Below are 10,466 nucleotides of genomic sequence, written 5' to 3'. Positions count from 1 at the left end.
TCCGACTTAAGACGAGCATTTTGACACCTCCCCCGGCTGCGATCGGCTCCTCTCGTCTACTTTCGAGGCGAGCCGCAATGTGTCTCAAACAAGCCTAGTAACTGCTCTCATCGCAACGCGATGTTTCCAGAGAGAACAGCTCTGAGGTCCGTGCAGAAAGCAGAGCAGTGTGTATAATATCACTCAGTATAACAGGCCTACTCTCTTTATTTGCTGTAGTTTAGTAGATATCTACAAAAAAAGAGTAGATATTTTTCTAAAACCATTTCGTGCTTCACATAATAAAATACACAACGGCTGTTAGCTGTAGGTGCGTGTGTGTGTGGTACAGTGTGTGCGTGGATGCAGCGGACAGACAGGTCTCAGTTGGTTTGGTGTCCTCTGCTTACTTTTAATACTTGTAAATAAAACTTTTGGCCCGTAATTTATTTTCCTCATTGTAGCGACCAGAGAGAGAGGGGGGGGGGGGGGGATATATCCAGTCTCTGATAGTGTTACGTTATTATGAGAGTGCTCTGTTTGATTCTGAAATTGTATATATTTATATAAATATATGTGTGTGTGTGTGTGTGTGTGTGTGTGTGTGTGTGTGTGTGTGTGTGTGTGTGTTTGTGTGTGTGACCGCATCTGTAGCCTGTTATTGTCTCATTATACCGCACTGTCAATGAATAAAAGTAAATATATAAGTCGTCATGAACACATCTGTCCATCAGACAGAGGGCTGCTGTGCCTCCTGTCATCATTAATGGACGCCTCTTTAAAATGACCGCTCGGAGGAGAGGAGTTCTCATTTCTCTAACCGCCTGCTGCTTCCCCTCCTCTCTCCTCGGCTCGCATCTCCTGTGGGCTAAGTCTCGAGGATAGGAGTCGAGGAGGGGAGTTGAGAGAGAAATGAGAAAGGGCCACACACACACAAACATATATTTATATAAATAATTTCAGAATCAAACAGAGCACTCTCATAATAACCTAACACTATCAGATACTGGATATCCCCCCCCCCCCTCTCTGGTCGCTACAATGAGGAAAATAAATGACGGGCCAAACGTTTTATTTACAAGTATTAAAAGTAAGCAGAGGACACCAAACCAACTGAGACCTGTCTGTCCGCTGCATCTACGCACACACTGTACCACACACACCTACACCACACACACACACACACACACACACACACACACACACACACACACACACACACACACACACACACACACACACACACACACACACACACACACACACACACACACACACACACACACACACACACACACACACACACACACACACACACACACACACACACACACACACACACACACACACACACACATACAGTTCCTAAAACAGGCTACAGCTGTTGTGTATTTTATTATGTGAAGCACTAAATGGTTTTAGAAAAATATCTACTCTTTGTTTGTAGTTATCTACTAAACTAAAGCAAATAAAGAGAGTAGGCCTGTTATACTGAGTGATATTATACACACTGCTTTGCTTTCTGCAAGGCCCTCACAGCTGTTCTCTCTGGAAACATCGCGTTGCGATGAGAGCAGTTAATAAAATAATATCCACGGGATGCATGCAGAGCTATCATTGGCTCATCATTTGAAACATCTCTGTTCCCGGAAATGCATCCATGAAGGAGCCGTGGAGGACCGTGGAGGACCCATCAGTGTATCCTCGGTTATAGCTCCTCCAGAGAGCCTCCTCGACGCTCGATCCTCGGTCCTCGAAGTGCATTTAGAGAAATGAGATGTCCTTCAACATGGCGCGCTGAAATTAATTTCCGGGTCACTACCGGAGGACCGAGGAGTCGAGGAGGGGGATTTGATAAAATGAGAAAGGGCCCCTCTCATTCCAGATCCCACATTTCCTGCCTTTGTGTGTTTCCCACCCTTGAGATTGCTTGGCCCTGCCCAGATAGTTTTCACCTGTGCCCATCCTCCTCACCTATAAATAGCCCTTGTGTTTATTTGTTCCCTTGTCAGTTCGTTGTTTCATGTCGTGAGAACCTGGGCCTTTTGACTCCTGAAACTTTACTTTGAGAAATATACCTTTGTCAAGTGAGTTTTGTTTTGAAGTACAACTACTTTCTATTTTAGGAAGTACGACTTTATTTTTGTAACCTCCTAAGACCCAAGCTGTTTTTTTATATGCATTTTTTATTTCTCTTTGCTATTTGGGCTTATTGGAACCTGATAAGTATAAAAACTAAGTATCATCTTTTGACATGATGTACTTTTAGAGAAAAATGATGTCCACTCGTTCTGAATTTTCAAAAAAGTCATTAAAGTCACCTTTTTGTAATAGAGTGAAAAACTCTTTTATTTCCACCTTGAACACAGCAGTCTTTCCTGGCTGCTTTTGCATGTATTAATAACTTATACACACATAATTTTGCATGTTTTGCAACATGTTTTGAACATCTGAGAGTAAAAACAACATGAAAACACTGCATTTTTGCTCCTTTTGGACTGTCACAACTACAGTACGGTTAATTTAAAACGGTACAAACAGTTGCAGGAAGACATCATATGCCTGTAACAAAATATAAAACATTCAAAGCATTTTGCATTGTCACTGTTGCATCTAATAATACCACTACTACTATTGTATGTGTTTTGAACATCATTGTGAAAAAACTAAACAAAATGAAAAAAAACTAACATTTGTGCCCCCTTTGGACAGTCACAGTTACAGTATGGCTTATGTGAAATGTTGCATTGGTCATGTAAACAAATAAATAGGAATTCCCTTTTCTTTAGGAACATGTACACACCTATGTGTGAAAGGCTGTGTAACAGTTGCGATCGCCTTGCAAGCACAAGAACACTTTGCAGGTCACACAACGCACTCGGGTTCTTCCAGTGCAGCCTGCTACCCTGCAGCGCGCCGCGTTCTTCAGGCTGATCATCTCTGGGAGATGGGCATTCGCCCTCCTGCGGACCGAGACATGGGGCACTGCCGTCACAGGACGTTTCTTCCCTTGATTTGAGTTGTCTTCTTCCTCTGACTGTTCAGAGAGGTCTGCATCGCTTCCTTAACCGTGATGCTGGGCCAAGAGGGTCGTAGCCATTTCCGTACGGAACTCACGGAACTGCATGATGCTCTTCTTTGGTGCAGCACATATTGCGAGGTCTTTGCGGTAGAGTAGCCAGCTGTTGGCTAAAGCCAGATCCGTGAAGTGCATTAGCATCCGCATCTTCCACTTCTTAGTACGGGCGCTCATGCGATAGTAGCTAATCATTCTATCGATCAAATCAACTCCACCCATCTTGAGGTTGTACTCACGGACAATGCTTGGTCGCGAGACAGTCACATATTGTTTCAATTTCTTGTCCCAGCGCTGGCAGGTGTCTTCAGGCTCTGTGCCATGAACAACAGACATCATCAATACTGGTTTGTTGTCGTACCACTTCACTACACACAACTTTCCGTCTTCAGTGGAAAGTTCTGATGAGGTACCTCTTCCTGTGTTTTTCATGGTTTTGTCAGAGGGTAGCTTCTCCTTCCCGCCAGCGAGTCGGTTCTTCATTATTGTACCAGTAATGTACATCTCCTTCTTCATCATTTGTTCCACACATCGGATGCTTGTGAAGAACCGGTCACCATACACATTCGTGCCACGATGCAGAGTTTGACACAGACGAGCTAAGACTAAGCCTCCCAACCCCAGGCCCACCTCTTCTTCTTCGACCTGCTCAAGCAGTGCACCTTTACCTTGATACAGATCAAAGTCCAGCACAATGCCATCTGCTGTAGCACAAACGAAGTTCTTGATGCCAACTGGGTTTGGCTTCATTGGCAGATATTGTCTGTATGGACAGGCTCCTGTGAAAGGAATCATCTGCTCATCAATAGATGCGCATTCAGGTCGATTCTGAGACTTGCAGCCTTGCATAATCCGATCCAGAAAAGGCCTCACCTTCCAGAATGTGTTCCTCTTCCTCAGATCTTCTGGCACATCATCATCAATTAGCACTTTTATTGATCCCCTCAGTCTGAAGAATCTGTCGCGCGTGAATCTGTCAGTGATGGCAGTGATTCTCAAGGCTTTGGACCAGTACATCCTGATTGTTGGGTATCGGATGCAGGACATCAAAATACAGGCACCAAAAAAGTGGTAAACCTCATCGACAGAGGTGTTGAGTGGGTCCCCACTCCTACACAGTGACATAGCATTAGAGCAATCGGAAATCATTTTCATCAAATCTCTATCTATATACTGTTCAAAATAGTTTAGTGGGGTCCAGCCATTTCTGTCAAGCTCAGTTTCGTCCTCATGCTCAAACTGGGCAAGGTCTGGCGTCAATGGAGTAGCCCTCCAGCGCAACCCACGTCCTGCACAACCAGAATCAGAATACAAATAGTACTTATTGCAAAGTAAGTTACATATTTTTACCCATGCAAGTAATTCACTGAGGTGTATTGGTGCATAACGTAGTTGAATCTGAGTGGACGTTTATATGAAATTTGAAAATGTACCCTCAAGGCATGCTAAAATAATAACAATTACCTTTATTGGGCTGTCCCTGAGTGCTTGGTCCTGGTGTTGGCTCTTCCGAGTCAACATCGGAGCGATCAGCCTCGATCTGCTGAGTTTGACGGCGCCGTCTGGGAGTGCGGGATGAACCTGTATCTGTCCCTGTCCCTGAACCTGTCAACAAGTGTTGTAAATAAGCATTTTGCTTCCTATCCTTCACCTAGCCCTGAGGCCCTGCCTAAAATAAACAAATATCCACTGGGTCTTGGCTAACCATTATTTGCACCACGGAGACGTTTACGTCCTCTGCTGTGCTCAGTGGGCTGAGGAATGGGGTCCTCATCATCACTACTGTCATCCTCATCCTCACTGCTGCTTTGCTCCTGTGGTGGGGGTTGATAATTGGCATCCAGGATGGGATCATCGTTGTCAGACAAGTCTTCCAAATCTGAGTTGTCTCCATCAATTAACCCAAGTAGCTCCAATGCTCTTTGCACAGAAAAACGCTCTGGAGATAAAAACATGAAAAAATCAAATACAAACCAATGTCATTTATATATGTATGCATTTATGTATTTGTTATTTATTTCACTGGGACAATGTACAGCTTTTCAACTGCACCAGAGTTAGCTATAAACAACTCTAGCTATTAGCTATAGCAAGGCACATTTGCACCAGAGTACTAGCATATTAACATTTTCAACCCAACTAATTTATGTATATATGTATTTAGTTTTTTAATTGTTATTTATTTCATCGGGACAATGTACAGCTTTTTAGCTGCACCAGAGTTAGCTATAAGCTATTTTACTTGTGCACATTTTTACTAACATATTAGCATTTTCGACCAACCTAAGTCCCTATGTACACATACGTGTACATCATGTTTAGCAGCATACCAAATTGTTATTTTTACACTTTTTGTCAAATTTGCATGTCATGACAAACGTACAATGCTTTGATAAATATCTAAATCAGAAAAAGCCTTTAAATATGATAGGACTTCTTACCTTGTCGAGGTTTGTATTTGGAGCTGCCACTTGAATTATCCCTTGTGTTTGCCGCCATTTTGAATTTTTACCGTAGTGTGTTGTACTCTTCTGACACCAACAGATGGCAGTGTAAGTGCCCACATACGTGGCCATGAGGCCCCAGTTCAGCAGAATTAACGACTGGTCATATGACCAAACATGTGATGTCCACGCATGTGTAGGCTACCCAGGCTCTAGGAGGTTTTAAGCAACATTCTATTTTTAGACAACTGTCTCCGAGTTCTGCTTTTTGGTCCTGTGTCTCAGTTCATAACAATAATACATTGGCTAATAATAGGCTTTGAATAATATGAACAAACTCCTCTGTATAAGCCTTCTGAATATATACTGAACAAAAATATAAATGCAACACTTTTGTTTTTGCTCCCATTTTTCATGAGATGAACTCAAAGATCTAAAACATTTTCTATATACACAAAATAACCATTTATCTCAAATATTGTTCACAAATCTGAAAAAATCTGTGATAGTGAACACTTCTCCTTTGCCGAGATAATCCATCCCACCTCACAGGTGTGGCATATCAAGATGCTGATTAGACAGCATGATTATTGCACAGTCGCAGACAACGTGTAACCACACCAGCCCAGGACCTCCACATCCAGCATGTTCACCTCCAAGATCGTCTGAGACCAGCCACTCGGACCAACACACTCTCACTCCCTAAGCGTCCAATAGCGACGTTTGGTCAGTGTCCGTGGCGTCCAATTGTGACGCTCCTAGGCTCCTTCAGCGTCATAAAGGGACGCAAATAGCTTTCAACTGATTGCAATGTATTCCCATCTGCGTCGGGATTTGACGCTCATGGAAGCACGGCATTCGTTTATGTCGGCTGCCCTTAAAGGTAATGTGAGCGTCCATTCCCAGGAGTAAAGGATGGCAGAAGACACTACACTACCCAGAATCCCCAGCTATCGTTTGGACTACACCATGTGCTCTTGACAAACCCCGTGATAGTCCTCAAGCTCTGTGATTGGAGAGTGTGCTCCGAGGGTTAAGCCGATTCTCGAACAGCACTTGAAATGGGATGGAACCACGGCAGACTGTCCAAAACTGGATTTGAACGGGTCCACCGCGTCCCCCGTCCCCCACCCCGTCCCCAGAACTACACATGCTGGCTATTCTGTTTCGCAACATGTTCTCTATGGCACGTCTCTACTGGGAGTTGTAGTTTTCGTATTTCCCATAATAAGAAGTTGCCAGTATTCAACTGTGTACATCCCTGGAGGTTTAGGGGACAGGAAACACTCACATTTAAAACATATAATTAATAAATGGGTGAAAATTGCTTGTGCCCATAATGGGCAGCATTAATATATATACACACATGACAGCTAAGGTCAGAAGAGCTTTATTTAACAGCTGGTCTTATGTGTGTGACCCCTGTGATAACATTACATTACATTAATTGATAAGCCTGAAACATGCACTTGTCAAGGTTCAGAGGCACATTTTGCAAATATGGCAGTAGCCATCGATCAGCTTAAGATAAGATATACTTTATTGATCCCAAGTTGGAACATTTGCGTTACATCAGCATGTGTAACAGTTAAATATGCAGTTGTGTTTATTTGAAAATCATTTAGTATAATCACATAAATTCTGTGTTTTATATTCAACAATTCTGTGTTCTTTATTTATTGATTGTTCAATACCTGACAAGGCCAGAGATGAAATATCTACATACATCTTATAAGAGTATAATACATTATGTATAATATCAGTTAAAATAAGTGCTTCAACATAGTTAAAATTGCTGGAGGTATGCACAAATATTGATAGATGTCTTGTAATGCACTATTGAGGAACCTGCAACCCAAGTTTTTCATTCAGTGCAGAACGACACCACAGTTGTGTAGGCCTGCCCTATATGATATGTCAATAAACCTTAGAAAATCTTGAAATCTTGAAAGGGATGTGCAAAATAGTCATTACATACAGTCTTTAATTAACTATTAGTAGAGAATAACGAGTAATGAATATACTTTATAGGGATCGTATTAATATCTAATAATAAAAATATTGAAATTCAATAACATGCTTTAACCACCAGGTGTCCCTTTATATCAGCTGTGCACCTTTATGGTGTAAATACAGCCTATCTACCAATTGGATCAAATATAAAAGTGAGCCGAATTAGTGTTGATACTGCAAGGAGACGTATTGTGTGAAAAGAAATGTAAGATGTTGTTTAATGGCTGATATATTTATGATCCACGTCACGTTTTCAGTTCCTCATGTTTGTCTTCTCATCAGGGCTCTATAAATACAGAACTACGGCAGATATTTAATATGTAATGCAGCCGAACCGTGTATTACAATGCCGTTATGTGATGACTTTCAAAGAGAAAAGCAAGCACACTCGGAATAAGGTATTATTATTATTTTTTTTAAATGTTTTCGGTCTGTTTCCGGTATTTGTTAATAACGATGTGCTTTGAGATGTGAGACTGGAATTGCACAGGGGGGAAATAACGTAGGCTATCTTTAGATGCGGATTTTGTTAAACTAATATGTTTAGGCTGTGGACCAACACTATACATTGACGGGGAAGGGGGTAGCAATAAAGATAACACCATTAAACAGTTACACAACATAACAGAAATAATATCGATAGCAGCGTCCCTAGCAACCACCTTGGTAACAATGAAAACGTCGCGATTTCCTGAAGTAATCTTCGTAATAACTAGCAAACTAAAGATCATGTACATCCACTGCACACATAATCTGAAACAACAACTCATATTTCTCGCATCAAATGACATCAAAACACATTTTAATGGCCAAACTAACTTTAAAATAGGCATTTTCTACCGAGAATAAAACGAATTTCGGCCATGTTTTCTTTTTCTGCAGGGAGAAATTTGAAGATCACGTGACAGACGCCAGCCATCGGAATGAATGGTGAAAAAAACGGGGTTTGTCAAACAGAGCACATGGTGTAGGCCAAACGATAGCTGGGGATTCTGGGTAGTGTAGTGTCTTCTGCCATCCTTTACTCAGAAAACATATTTGTTTCTCCGAATCGAAGGGGAAAAATACAAAAGCATTGCACACAATTTAAACCAATCAATGTTGTGTAATTAACAAGGATAATCTGGTGTTTTTTAGTCGATGAGTAGTGCAGATATCACTGTAAAATCAATCGACAGTAAGAGGAGTACTTACTTCCGGGTGTAAAATTCTCCGTTATCCAATGGGAATGGATGCTCACATTGCCTTTAAGGGCAGCCGGCATAAACGAATGCCGTGCTTCCATGAGCGTCAAATCCCGATGCAGATGGGAATACATTGCAATCAGTTGAAAGCTATTTGCGTCCCTTTATGACGCTGAAGGAGCCTAGGAGCGTCACAATTGGACGCCACGGACACTGACCAAACGTCGCTATTGGACGCTTAGGGAGTGAGAGTCTGTTGCTCGGACAGCTGCTGCAACAATCGGTTTGCATAACCAAATAATTTCTGCACAAGCTGTCAGAAACCGTCTCAGCGAAGCTCATCTGCATGCTCGTCGTCCTCATTGGGGTCTCGACCTGAATCGTGTTCGTCGTCGTAACCGACTTGAGTGGGCAAATGCTCACATTCGATGGCGTCTGGCACGTTGGAGAGGTGTTCTCTTCACGGATGAATCCCGGTTTTCACTGTTCAGGGCAGATGGCAGACAGCGTGTGTGGCGTCGTGTGGGTGAGCGGTTTTCTGATGTCAATGTTGTGAATCGAGTGGCCCATGGTGGTGGTGGGGTTATGGTATGGGCAGGCGTATGTTATGGACGACGAACACAGGTGCATTTTATTGATGGCATTGTGAATGCACAGATACCGTGACGAGATCCTGAGGCCCATTGTTGTGCCATTCATCCACGACCATCACCTCATGTTGCAGCATGATAATGCACGGCCCCATGTTGCAAGGATCTGTACACAATTCCTGGAGGCTGAAAACATCCCAGTTCTTGCATGGCCAGCATACTCACCGGACATGTCACCCATTGAGCATGTTTGGGATGCTCTGGATCGGCGTATACGACAGCGTGATCCAGCAACTTCGCACAGCCATTGAAGAGGAGTGGACCAACATTCCACAGGCCACAATCAACAACCTGATCAACTCTATGCGAAGGAGATGTGTTGCACTGCGTGAGGCAAATGGTGGTCACACCAGATACTGAATGGGTTTCGGACCCCCCCAGACCCCCCCAATAAAGCAAAACTGCACGTTTCAGAGTGGCCTTTTATTGTGGCCAGCCAAAGGCACACCTGTGCAATAATCATGCTGTCTAATCAGCATCTTGATATGCCACACCTGTGAGGTGGCATGGATTATCTCGGCAAATGAGAAGTGCTCACTATCACAGATTTTTTCAGATTTGTGAACAATATTTGAGAGAAATGGTTATTTTGTTTATATAGAAAATGTTTTAGATCTTTGAGTTCATCTCATGAAAAATGGGAGCAAAAACAAAAGTGTTGCGTTTATATCTTTGTTCAGTGTAGATAGGAATGCAACTATAAAGTTTGTTGTATACAAGTGCAACTTTGCAAATGACTATTTAACATGCAATACCATTTGATACAAATGTATGAAAAAAACCAGAACTAATGTTGAGAAAATGCCCTATATGGATATGTATTGTAAAATTCTGCTAACAATGACAGGTGTATAGTGTAACACATTTTGGATTTAAAACATTTCGGAAATTGTATATTTGAATATGCAAATAATATATCTTATGTTAATTGTTGGTGAATTTAGACATTTTATGCAAGCAAAATAGCCACTGTAGAATGTTGGCACATATTTCTGCAAAATACTTCAACTTTTAAATCTGCACAAGTCTTCCATTTGTGTATTAAAATATACACAGTATTTTTCTTTTACAGCATTTGTCATTAATTCCCTTTTTGTATGTTTGTATATTATGTATTCTT

General features: G+C 42.0%; 1 protein-coding gene across 1 annotated transcript; it reads right to left on the bottom strand.

The window, feature by feature from the left end:
* Positions 1–3,043: 3,043 nt before the first annotated feature.
* On the bottom strand, positions 3,044–5,554 carry LOC117466888 (piggyBac transposable element-derived protein 3-like). The gene is made up of 5 exons (XM_034110377.1): positions 5,497–5,554; positions 4,788–4,994; positions 4,520–4,660; positions 4,230–4,344; positions 3,044–4,166 (listed from the first exon to the last, which is right to left on the bottom strand). The coding sequence occupies exons 1-5, from the start codon at positions 5,552–5,554 to the stop codon at positions 3,044–3,046; spliced, it is 1,644 nt and encodes a 547-aa protein (XP_033966268.1).
* Positions 5,555–10,466: the final 4,912 nt, after the last annotated feature.

This window comes from Pseudochaenichthys georgianus, chromosome 21 (genome assembly GCF_902827115.2).
Source record: "Pseudochaenichthys georgianus chromosome 21, fPseGeo1.2, whole genome shotgun sequence".
NCBI lineage: Eukaryota > Metazoa > Chordata > Actinopteri > Perciformes > Channichthyidae > Pseudochaenichthys > Pseudochaenichthys georgianus.
Note: the sequence above shows the minus strand (reverse complement) of the source record. Positions and strands in the feature narration are given on the sequence as shown.